Source organism: Acanthisitta chloris, unplaced genomic scaffold (assembly GCF_000695815.1).
Source record: "Acanthisitta chloris isolate BGI_N310 unplaced genomic scaffold, ASM69581v1 scaffold18012, whole genome shotgun sequence".
NCBI classification, from domain to species: Eukaryota; Metazoa; Chordata; class Aves; order Passeriformes; family Acanthisittidae; genus Acanthisitta; species Acanthisitta chloris.
Genome location: NW_008662406.1, coordinates 133,455 through 146,065, shown reverse-complemented (window position 1 = coordinate 146,065; position 12,611 = coordinate 133,455). Strand labels below are relative to the sequence as shown.

At 37.4% G+C, this 12,611-nt stretch overlaps 1 protein-coding gene across 1 annotated transcript in view; it reads left to right on the top strand.

Moving 5' to 3' along the window:
- Positions 1–12,611, top strand: part of NALCN (sodium leak channel, non-selective) — a gene marked incomplete at its 5' end in the record, with an annotated part of 96,369 nt that overhangs the window by 32,125 nt on the left and 51,633 nt on the right. Inside the window, 2 exons of the mRNA XM_009070593.1 lie at positions 7,096–7,232; positions 9,129–9,270. Of these exons, the coding sequence (XP_009068841.1) occupies positions 7,096–7,232; positions 9,129–9,270 (279 nt within the window). The remainder of the gene's footprint in view (positions 1–7,095; positions 7,233–9,128; positions 9,271–12,611) is intronic.

The following is a 12,611-nucleotide window of genomic DNA, read 5'->3' as shown; positions in this document are numbered from 1 at the left end:
AAAACTTAGCCAAATTTTGCTAGATAAATTTTGCAGTATTTGAATTGGAATCATATCTTGTCAGCAGTATTTGTTCCTGAAGAACTGATAGGAGCTACAATTACTGGAAGGAAGTTATTAAAAACCTCATATTTGTGAAACCCTGCTCACGATGTTTTAAATTTGGAAGACTTCATGCAAAACTGAAGAAAAAGTTATCTAAATGTACAATTGGGAAATGTCAGTCTCAGAACCAATTTGTACTACACACGGCGTATAAACCCTGTGACAGAGAAAAGTTGTTTATAAAAAACCCACAGACCTTGTGCGTATGAGAAATGTATGTAATCTTGTTCCTCCATCTGTCAGAAACTTTTTCAGTTTATTTTACCCTTATATTATCAACAGTGCAGTCTCTACTGTGAATGCCATCACCACTGTAATCATATTTTTTTTGTATATTTCACTGAAAATTCCCCACAGCAGTGCAGAATGTGGTTAAAATAAATTTAGGTTCTGTTTCACAGTCCCTACATGGGAGAATTTTTTATTGGCTGCGATGTCCCCATTTGTTTCGGTGAGCCCAAAGGGCAAAATTCACTAGTGGTACATCTAACCATTTAACTAAAAGAGGAGAAGAGAGCAAAGTCAAGCACTGACCCCATGTCTATGCATGCTGCTGAACTCTTCCCTCACTGCTGGCTCTTTCCAGTAGTTCTGCTACTTTCTTCCAGACAATACTTTGATGTATTTCAGGGAATATTTTAGTTGAGACACTTGCTTTCAAAGAAAGCTTAGACAAGGCAGGTTGGACTCTAAACCACATGGTCCTGTAATGCTCTCCCACCTCCTGCCAAACTGCCTCTCAAAGTAGGCAATACACAACCGACGGAAGTGTTGCACAGAGGAATAGCACACAAAAGCTCACACGTTCTTTCAGATGCCTTGAAGAATTGGAAAACTTGTAGAAAAATAACTGGTGTGATTATGTCTCTAGACCACTGCACAGGGCCTAGAGAAATCAAGAAACAAATATGGCTTGAAGTCACTGGGTATCATCTGATTTTAGGCAAGGGGTTAGGCTTTGTCAGTCATTTGTATAGCACTACAGACATACTAATAAGATCTACACATCATAAAGACTTATTTTTAACACTGAGTGTTAGTTTTTTTTGAATTTCCAGATTGATTTTGCCATTCTTGTTTCATAGTGCAGTATGCTTAAACAAAATTGAGCTTTTTCTTCATTGGAAATGGAATTGCAGGTGTAAATAATAGTAACTGAACATCTGATTTGTGTTGAATTTGAAATTAAATGCAGGTACAAAAGTGTTGTTATCGTTTGATGCCAAAGGTGAGTGTGGGCTGTGAAAGCTTATCCATATATATATATATCTTCTTTTAGTATAGCTCATTCATGTCCTGGTCTATAGGATTTCAGAATAACAACAGAAAAGAAAAAAAGTGGCTCATTTGATCTGCCCTTCTGATTTTTAGTTGTTTAATTTACATGTCAATTGATGCTAATTATTTGGATTTCATTCGAAGCTCCTTTTGACAAGACAAAAGTGATGGTAAATATGAGAATTTTGATAAGTAAAACATTCCGAAAAACTGTTGGTTGAGTGCTAGTATCAGTTTGTAAAGTCTTTCATCCATGTGCACTTCTGTGCTCCAAGGGTTTGGTGTTGGACCACAGCATATTTTGCTAAGTGTGCAGCACAGATACCATAGTCATTGTATTCTTCAAATACAGCCCCTAAAGGAGATTTGCAGTGAAAAATGTTGATATTTTGCAGTGCACTATAATGTACCAAACAGTATTAATTTAAAACCAGTCACTAGTGAGATCCCATGAACTTTTGCAAAAGATTTGAACTTTTCAGTCACCATGAAATTATTCTGGGCAGCTGGCCAGTTCCTAGATAGGCTGTGTGTACCTCAGTAGTAAAGCTTTTAATTTGGAATGTGATTGATCTCAGCCTGTTTTGAAAACTGTCAACTAAAATGAAAGAGTAAGAGCATTGCAGTAAATTTTTAGATTCATTTACAAAGCGTTTAAGTGAATTTCACATACACTTGCCTCACAGACCATATGAAGACTGCATCTTTCACTCTTTAAGTTTTGCACGTCACTGTCTCTTCTTCCATGATCAGAACTAAATGAATAGAGAACAAATCTAAAAGTTAGGAGAGCTAAGTCTTATTCCTTCAGATATGGTTAACTCAGTTTCCCCTTTGGTGTGTTCTCACCAAACTGTCAATGTGTTAGAGACTCAATGACTGTGTTAAATTTGAGCTTTCAAAGATTTGTTTTGCCAACTATACTTTTGAGGATGTTTCTGTCTCTAAATGCAAATTGGTGATATTAAGAGATACTAACCTTATTTTGCCCTTTGAACTGTTCAAGTGATCTTGTTCATATCACCAGACCCTGGAGCACTTCCACCTTTCAGGTTGTCAGCTCCCACCTGAGTCCATCATGGTTTACTGATTTTTCAGCAACTTGGAGAGCTCATAGCAACTTTTCAGTATCTGAATGGCCTACAAGGGAGCCAGAGAGATACTACTTATTAGGAACTGCAATGATAGGACAAGGGGTAATGGGTTCAAATTGAAGGAGGGGAAGTTTAGGTTAGATATTAGAAAAAAGCTTTTTCCTGTGAGGGTGGTGAAACACTGGAACAGGTTGCCTAGGGAAGTGGTGGCTGCCCCAATCCTGGCAGTGTTCAAAGCCAGGGTAGATGAGGCCTTGACCATCCTGGTCTAGTGGAGAGGTGTCCCTGCCAATGGGGTTGAGACTAGATGATCTGTAAGGTCCATTCCAACCTCTAAAATTCTATGATTCTATGAACTTCAGTCACTGCTATCAAAGGAGCTGCAGTATGCACTTTGAAAGAACTCACTACTTTCACCCTGACCACACAGTGATTACTATCTGTGTGACTGTAGTATTGCAATGTTTTAAGCTAAAAAAATTAAGAACTACCATTTATTGCCTTACTCTCTAGGTTCTAGATAACACCATGTATACCACATGGGTCAAGTACTGTAATGCAGCAGGGTTTTTTGAATTTTTAAATATCAGCTTTAATTTCTGAAACATGGATGAGTACACTTTAGTAGCTGTCAGAGGTGGGATGGTGTGTGAATGGTGTGGGTCTGCTGGCCTGGTGGGACCAGTGTGGTTATGTGGGAGATCCTGGCTTCATGACAGAAAGGATGATCTCTCCCACAGGGCAGTGATTGCTTTTCTGACCATCCCAGTACAGTTGTCTGACCACAGGCAGGGTACCTCTGTGTTAGAAAGATAACCCTGACCCTTTTTCTCACTAGCCATTACCTGTTGTCTCTTTTATTCCCCCTGCCTCTCTCCCAGTCTTCCACTTTCACCACCATTCATCCTACTGTGTGTATTTAGGACAACCACTTACAAATTCTCTTCAGTTTTAAGGGCCCATTATTATACTATTCATTATACTAAAGCTGGTTTTGACAATCCAGTTTTTGTAAGGAAGCCTTAAAGTCACAAATTTGCTACTGAAGCTGCAATAAGTAGTATAGATGAGATCATACTATGTAACACGGGCTGGGCCATGGGGGACAGAACAGGTACAGTGAAGCAGTTGCTGCTGCTGCCACATTCACAGTGTGTGCATGTCAGAGGGGTTTGCTTCAGAACAGGACTATGTGCTCCATCACCCATGGGGTTCAAAGCCACCCTAAGGTCCAGTCATTGGTTGTGATCCTTAGGCCTGGACTGCATTTGTATGTAACCAAGGTGGAGTCTGCAGGCTTTTTTCCCTCGAAGAAGAATCTGCTTTGCTTACCAACACAGCTCATAAACTGAGCTAGCAAACAACAAATGCTGATGATTCACACTTTAGACTGCTCCAAACCAAATGGAGACATGGCCATAATGCCTTTCTGGGAGAGAAGATTAACACAAACATGTTCTCTTCACTTATAAGCCTGTCTGTCTTACAGCTGTCATTTATATTTATTTAAGACAATTATGTGAACAGATCAGGGAGACTTGGTTTTCAGGGACCTGTATATGTAAGTGTTATTCAAGTGACCATGGATAAGTTCTTCTGTTATAGGTTCAGAGCAGTACTCTGTACTATGTACTATATGCATCATGCCATTAAATCTATCCCTGTGAACTCAAGCAGCGTGGAAGGAGTGGAAATAGACACAAATTCTTTCAATGGTTTTACAACCATAAATGATTTTTACCATCCACAAGGGAATTTAGCCAGTCCAGGCTGACAAAATGTTGTTGGACTGCTCCCAGTAGGCTTTTGGGATTGTAGATTGAGGGTCATGCAGAGCAAATTAGGTCAGTGTACATTTCCTTGCCAGTTGTAATAGTTATAAGTAAAACTTAAAAATCATAGAGAAAAGTGTCCTGATTTTATTTGAGTTTAGATGTTACTAGAAATACTCTGCACCATCCTAGCCCCATTTCAACATATTCCTGTACCTTTAAAAGTATTTGCGTTTGTTATGCATTAAAGAAAGTTGAAATATATAGGTTTTAAGCAGAGATACAAAACAGGATGTATGTCATGTGGAGCGACAATTACACCCTAAGTGCATGGAGAATAACTGAGTGAAGCTAAATGCCTCATGCTCCCCATATGTAATATTATCACAGCAGGAGTAATTGGAGATATTCTATGGGACTGCTTTGACTTTGTTTTAAAGCCTATCTTGTATCATTCTCCTGTCCCCTTGTTTACCTTTTGAACTATAGAGTTTCCTGCTTTCAAGCTCTCCCTGATTTTGCACTAAGACTTCAGCCAACATTTCAATGCTGTCTATCCTGTATACACTGACTTCTGCAAACAGGAGTTCATAGCTGAAAGTGACATTGTCCATGCCAAAATCTACATATTTATGCAATGTTTTCTTATTGAAAAACAAGCACTGGAAACATTTTGTCCACTAAAAATAATCCCTTCCCAAAGCTTTTCAACAGTAGATTGCTGCAGAAAAGCCCTGTTAAATTATCCAATTAATTTCCTTGTCAGTGAGCAATTTCTTTCTGCAGTACTCTGGAGTTTCAGGGGTTCTGACTAGTCTGAATTGGAAATGATGAGGCAGTTCCCTCTGGAGACCTCTCTGAACACTCAGAGATTTCTCCATAAGGCTAGTAGTCTTTATTGTCATCCCAGAAATTCCCTCTCTAAATTTCATCCTCTCATTCCATTATTTGGCAGACACTATTCTTGAAATAATTTGTTTTCATATATTTCTTACATAAATTTATGTTGTCTCTGCTATCCTTACTTTATTGTCACTTTTGGTAGATGTGGAATAAATGCTGAGCTCCTTTAGTCTCTCTCCTTTTTTCTTCCTTGCCTCAGTTGGTTTATGTAGCTCTGCCTTGGTTTTCATGGCTTTCTTCAGCACTACTTTGTCTTGTCAGTGTGACACTGGTAGAATGGTATTTAGAATTAGTGCATGCCCAGATATGGTCTCTTCAAAGCAGCACAGAGAGGAGCTGTGGACTTCAGCATCTTTTTTCTTACCTCTGTAATATCTAACCAATAGAATTTGGTGGTGAGCATAGCCTTTGGTTGTGCCTTACTTTCAGTAAGTGGTGCCCAAATTGGCCTTTAGATGTGTTGAAGTCCAAGTTCTCGTTTAGTTTCTGCTCTTATTCTTCCTTTAGAATTTTTTCAGTCTGTTATTTCCTGCTGCTGTTTCTAAATGTGTCCTTCTCCTTGTCCAATGTGGTATTTGCAACTCTTCACATTTTAATATCAAGTGAATTTCATTAATGTCATCATTTCTTCCTTTTAAGGATCATTTAATAAAGCAATGAAATAGGACCAGACATAATAGAGATTTGTGCAATATTCCCCTTTTATTCTGACTCAGTGCTTTGCCATTAATCAATAGGCTTCTTTTGTAGCTCTTCAAACAGTTTTCAGTCCACATGACAACTTACATGCAATCAAACAGGAATTGATTTTCAGTTTAAGCTGTCCTGTGTCTGGAAGTGGTGCTGTTGCTGATAGCATGGCAGTGCAGCAGAGCAGTTGTGGGAGCAACATTTCACTAGGCAGGGCAAATGAGAGTTAAAACTCTGTGTGACTTCCTGGGCAATTGCCCCTGCTAAAAATCTATAGCTGATGTCTATCAGCAGTATTCTCTGCAGGTGCCTATGGTGAAAATCTCTTCTAAAATGTATGTTTCTAATCCTTTGCTCACAAGCAGGGGTGAGAAGGAGAATTGAAATAATTTCAGTTAGATGTATGCTTGTTGAAATAGTATACAATACACATACAGTTTAAAATAAATCTGGAAATTAATTCGACTGCTTTGTTTTGAAGCAGTTTTTGGTATTTTGTTGCAATGGCACAACTGAATTGCTACATAAGGTGATCAGAATTCAGGAATCATTCATCTATATCATATCTTTTTATCTTCTATCATTTGATTTAGCCATCATCTGTCCACATAGAGAGATGTATCTGCCTTTTCTGTACTTGGATGTGTGATATTCCATGGAATAACTGTAGATAATTATAAATGCAACATTTGTTTTGTGATTTGCCACAGTTCAGTATCACTGTTGTAGATGGATTCTTTTTATTTCTTTGTTATTACTTATAATACTAATCTAAATGTAATTTTCCTGTTATTTTTGTGTTCTGAGAGCTGGATTCCTTTAAAATTTCTGCCTTTTACAGTGCTATGTTCTTTTTGAATATCAAAGAGCTGTCAGCATATACAGAAAGATGTGCTTAATAAGAAAAGATCACGGGTACTTATTTGCTTGATAAAGTGTTAGAGATCTGTGAAGAAAACATAGAAATAAGCATATTGAATAGACACTAATATGCTTCATGTTTTAAATTGAAATTATTAACAACCCTCCCATTTTATGTCTTTCAGTTAAAGGCATGATATTGTTAGGTATTTGTCAGTTTCTAGCACAAGCAGACCAATAAACTTGTGAATATCAAATTTACGCTATGCAGGTCTTTGCTGCCATCTTCTGTTTCTTTAAATGATTGCCGTTATTATTTGGATTCTGCAAAGACTGGGATATTACAGAGCAAAATTTCCCTTTCTGACATTTTTTTATTTCCTTTTTTTCAGCTAAAGCAAAGTGAAGCTAATGCAGATACAAAGGAGAAGCTTCCGTTGCGTCTGCGCATCTTTGAAAAATTTCCAAACAGGCCACAAATGGTGAAAATCTCCAAACTTCCTTCAGATTTCACAGTTCCAAAAATAAGGTATTGACATATTTCCATTGCTAGTATGCTGTATATTTGTCTGTTGCCACATAGCACCCAAATACTTATTTTCTTGTAGGTTAGGCAGATTGTTCAGAAAATTAGACATGAAACAGAATTAACATAGGCATTCAAAGGATGTGACATTTTGGGTTTACCTCATTTGTACTTTGGGGTAGAAGGCAGAGGGAAATCCTAGCACTCCTTATAATGTATTCATGAAAGAAGCTAGATTGACCAGAACTGACACAAGTACAATATAATTGAAAAGTGTTGTTTCTCCACTTCCATTTGGGTTTTAGATTCTTGGCTCACATAGGCAATTAGCAGTCTAATCCACTTTCATGTAGGTTTTTAAAGACAAGGTGAACTAGCAGCAAATCATTAGAGGGGATAACACAGACCATCCAATACCAGTTACTCTGTGATGACCCTGTTCCTTCTTTGTATTTGCATAGTTACCACTTTTCTGTGGTCCTTAACAAAGGATCAGACCGTCAATTATCTACTAGATCATTCTTTCCTGTGGGGGTGGTGAGGCACTGGAACAGGTTGCCCAAAGAAGTTGTGGATATCCCATCCTTGGAAGTTCAAGGCTGGGTTGGATAAAGCTTTGAGCAACCTGATCTAGTGGAAGGTGTCCCTGCTCCATGGCAGGGGTGTTGGAACAAGGTGATCTTTAAGGTTCCTTCCAACCCAAACCATTCTATGATTCTGTGATCATCACTTACAGCACAATTATTTTTGCTTGGTCTCAAGAGAAGCTTACATAAATCCAAGGGCTGCTCTAGCATACACAGCCTGCAAAGGCTGCTGGAACAGCCCAGGCTGGATAGGCAGGTCCTCTGGCCATGCCCATTCCAATATCCTCATGAAGCACATGCCAGGAGAGAGTATGATGTGAAAGAATGGTCTCCTGAGGTTAAATTTCTTTTTATTACACTCACAAAGAAGCTAAGGCAACAGATTTGACCTGTTTGTAGTGTCTTAGCTGAATGAAAGGAATAATGCTGGTCAGAAGAGTCAAGAAAAACAACCTTTCAAACCTCTAGGAAACAATCATAGATGTTTTGCTTTTAATGTCAAAGTACTGTTTGATTGTATATGGAGGGCATTCTTCTCTTAGTCTCTTTTGGTATTTCTTTCTAGCTGTGTTTTTCCCAGCATACTCTGTACTCACTTGTGATCATACTAACTACTGAAACAGACTTCAAACTAGCACTAGCAAATCATATCTTTAAATCTGAAGCTGTTGTATGATATAGAAATATCTCTCCAGAGAAAAATTAGTTTTGACACAGTCAGTTTACACTGAAAAGAGGGCAACTCTACTGAACTTAAAATACAGCAAGATGAATGTACATTTGCTGTAAACAGAAATGTTTTAAACATGGCATATGTGAGGCACAGAATTGCTGAAGCGCCTTAATACTGACATTCAAAGCAGTTCTGTGAACAGATGTTGTTTGAAATCTTCAAGAAAGAATTTCTTGCAGAGAGTATGTTTCCTTTGGATTATAGCAGCATTTGATTTACATTGAAGTAACAACTTGCTGTTTAATGAGCTCAAAAGAGCTGAAAACTGCAAAAGGCACTTGAAATATTCAGCACTTTAACCTGTAAATAAATAAATAACTATTAAAGCAATCAAATTATTTTCTTTTAATCTACATGCAAGTGACCTACCTGTCAATTCACTTATGGATTACTTTCATAACTGAATTCAGATGTTATCAGTCATTTTGACACTGTTGATTTATACATTTATAGCCCAGTACAACTTTCACTTGGGAGTTTATCCATCTTAGCACTAATGGGTTGTGACATGTCATAAGAAAAGCCAAATATTAACTCTTCCTGGGGTTTTAATATCAATATCTTCTATTTATTCACAAGGGAAAGTTTTATGAAGCAGTTTATTGATCGCCAGCAACAAGATACCAGCTGTTTGCTGCGAAGACTTCCTTCAGCATCTTCCTCCTCATGTGACCACTCTAAAAGATCAGCAATTGAAGAAAACAAATATATTGATCAAAAGGTAAATCAAGAGTATAGGGCAATATAGGTCTTTCCTTGAGTATTGTGAGGAAATAGCTCAGATTATTCAGTTTGTCAGACTGTATAAAAGTGAATACAAGCTAGAAAGATTGAACACAGGCTGAAAGGGTATATTTAATTTAACCGAAAACAGACATCAGAGCAGATCCTCGTTTGGTTTAAATTTTCCCATCTCCTTTGAATTAAAAATTCAGGATTTGATACATTATTTTGTTTAATTCATACTTCTTCTGAAACTATTCTATTAAGTAGTTTTGCTGTTAATCACCAAGAAGCTAGCAGAAAATTAAAATTTCTGAATATCACATTGGATTTTTGAGTGCCTTGATACTATTAAAATGTCGAAAATGTACTTCATTGAAGCAAGGTCTCTGTGTAATCACTGAAGATTAGTAAAAATTTAAGAATTATTCTAGTTGTTTGGAGGGCATTAACCTATTTGTAAGTCTGGGAATTGCTAGAAAACAGATGCTGATTGCATATATTTGATACCCATTATGCTAAATCCTGCTAGTCCCCCAGTCAGCCTGTCATGGATGGTTGGATTTGAAAAATACCAAAACTGCTTGGATTTATGATGGTGATGATGGTGCAGCAGCATAAATAAATCTATGTGACTTCTGGCACCTTACAAAACTACAGGGGCAGAAAAACATCTTCATGTGCATCATGGAAGATAATGGTTTCTGAGATTTCTAGCAGCATCTACACTGCTATAAGTCCTTAACCACTTGTAATATGTGTGTAACTCAGTGACATTTTAACTGACAAAAGTAAAGTACTTTCAGTATAGTTACAGGGTGCTTGAGGCCTCTTTGAATATTAATATCTGGATTTTTTAAATACATTTTGAGTTACAGGATCACCTATAAGGAAGAGTCTGTGTGTTGCAGTTACACAGTAGGCTTTCCTAGTGTGTGGTTTGCAATAGTAACTCATGATGGCATTCATACAGAGAGGGAAGCAGAGTTGGGGATAACCATACTCTTTTGATAATGAATGAAAAGAGACAATTTGTAGCTACTGTTAATTGCCATCCCTATTCCAGTGCAAGAACCCATTCCTGTGGCCAATGTGTTCTATGGCATCAGTAAGCCAAAGCTGAGCAGCATTGCCTCAGAGGGAGGTCTGTGGTAAAATATTATTTATCAGACCAGGAAGGCCATAGGAAGGAATCAAGCTTAAATGGACATCATCTACTTTAACAAACACAGCAGAAAAATTGGATAAGTTATTAAATGACAAGCCTAGGGGTTAACAGAACTATGCCAAATATTCCTAATGATGGATCTCAAACACTGTGTCATGGAAATCAGAGTGCATTTCTACCATGTAATGAAGAGATGAACAGAGAAACTTTAAACTTATCTCAGCCACACAGGTAAGTTCACAGTGTGCAATGCAGAGCTGTGCAATGATTCAGTAGTTCTGTTTACATGAGTAGAGTTTAGGTGTATTAAATTGCATCTTAATTCCTTCTGCTTGCAGTTCACAAAAGTGAATTGTTACTCTGTTTAAAGACAGATGAACACATGGCACAGTTTATTCAATGAGATCTTGCAATATGAAAACAGAATGCTGCATTCTTTTCAAATTTTCACTTCTCTTCAAGAGCAAATATGCATGATCTTTCATTTTTGAATTGAAATAAGCATTTGAAAATTGGTTTTGCACTATTCAACCTGCTTTAAGCGCATACTCTAAGATTCCCATGCCTCAAGGGTAGAATCAATGTCGAGTAATATTTCTGAAAAACGTAGCTTAAAACAAGCTATTTACACATTCCTATTAAGAGCAGAAAGCACTAGGAAGGATTTTGTGAAAGTAATTACTTTGGCTTTCTATAGTTACAGTTGCCAAGGCAACCTCACTTTTCTATGAACAGATCTTCTTAAAAATATTTTATCCTTAAATCAAGCTTGGAATGACTGGTTGCACTTAAATATAAACCTTAGAGGCATACCTTACTTTTCTTTGGGAAAAAAGGACCCCAAAAAAACATTTTACTAATCCCAGTGCCTAGTAGGATGCATTCCCACTCTTCCTGATAGCAGTGCAGTAGCTTCAGAATCCTTCCACATCTTTTTTGACATGGTAGTTGATAAAAAGAATGTGGAATCAAAAGGTGAGGTCCTGCTGGCAGATTTGACTCTGTCCTTCTTTAGTGGTGCTTGAACTGTGGCTAGTTCCTCCAGTTACTCCTGGACTTAGTCAGTATTTGTGTTTCACACCTGATGAAGTGATAGGAAGTACTTAATCCATACCTTCCCTTATTTCCACTTCAGCAAAATTTTTTTTCTCTAAAAATCTGCTGCTGTACTGTTGTTTCTATGTTCAAAATCAATCTGCCCCATAATATGAGATGATTAGTAAAGCAGACCTTACATATGTTCTCTTACATAAAGGGTTTAGTAAGTGTGTTCAGTATTGCACCCTTGTTTTAAGTTGTAAAAGGGGAGATTTTTATTGTATTTTTCTTTTTTTTAGGGTTTTGCCTTCTGAAAATAATTGAAGAAATTATTTGTTTGCATATATTGGCATAACCATGACTACAATTCATTTGAAATTATTTTTATCTATGCCAAATCAAAATCACAGCTTTGGAAAACAGATTTCTCTTCTATACTCCCTTTTTTTCTTGTCACATCTATAGGTTCTAGCAGTTTTTCTAGTTCTTCCAAATTTTTAAACTATTTTAAACTATTATGAAACTAATAAACTAACCAAACACTAATTTAAATAAATCACTTTTGCCATTTACCTTTTATACATCCCGTAAGAGTTCTCTCTCAATGTCTGGAGTCTGAGTGGGTGTGTGGATACAGATTGTACCATGCTCATATTTCTACATCCAATGCCAGCAACATCTGGCCTCTCTCTGATACAGATGCTTGATAGGCAGCTTAGCATGATGCTTTGATTGGCTTGATTATTATTATCTGCAACACTGTGCGTGTAGAACTGGGATTCTCTGGGGTTCTCTGAACTGCTGGAAATGCAAAATGATCATTTTTCACTCTCTGCCTGAGGTCCTGCAGAGCAAATTTTCTTAAACCCATTGATCTTGCCACAGACCTTCTCCACTGCATGCAGGTCTAGTCTATTCTGATGTGGTTTGCAGGCCATGACTTGAAGAGCTCTGGGTTTAACTAGAGAAACCAGGACTGTCCAGGTTGGTGAGCATACCCTTGTTGTAGTAGAAAGTGCCATGAAGGTACTTTCTGGTGAAAGAAGGAAGTCTCCCTGGGAAAAGTCCAGGGAAACAGTGCAGTTATAAAAGTAATGTCAAAAATATCTGAGGAAAGGGTTAAAAATTTTAAA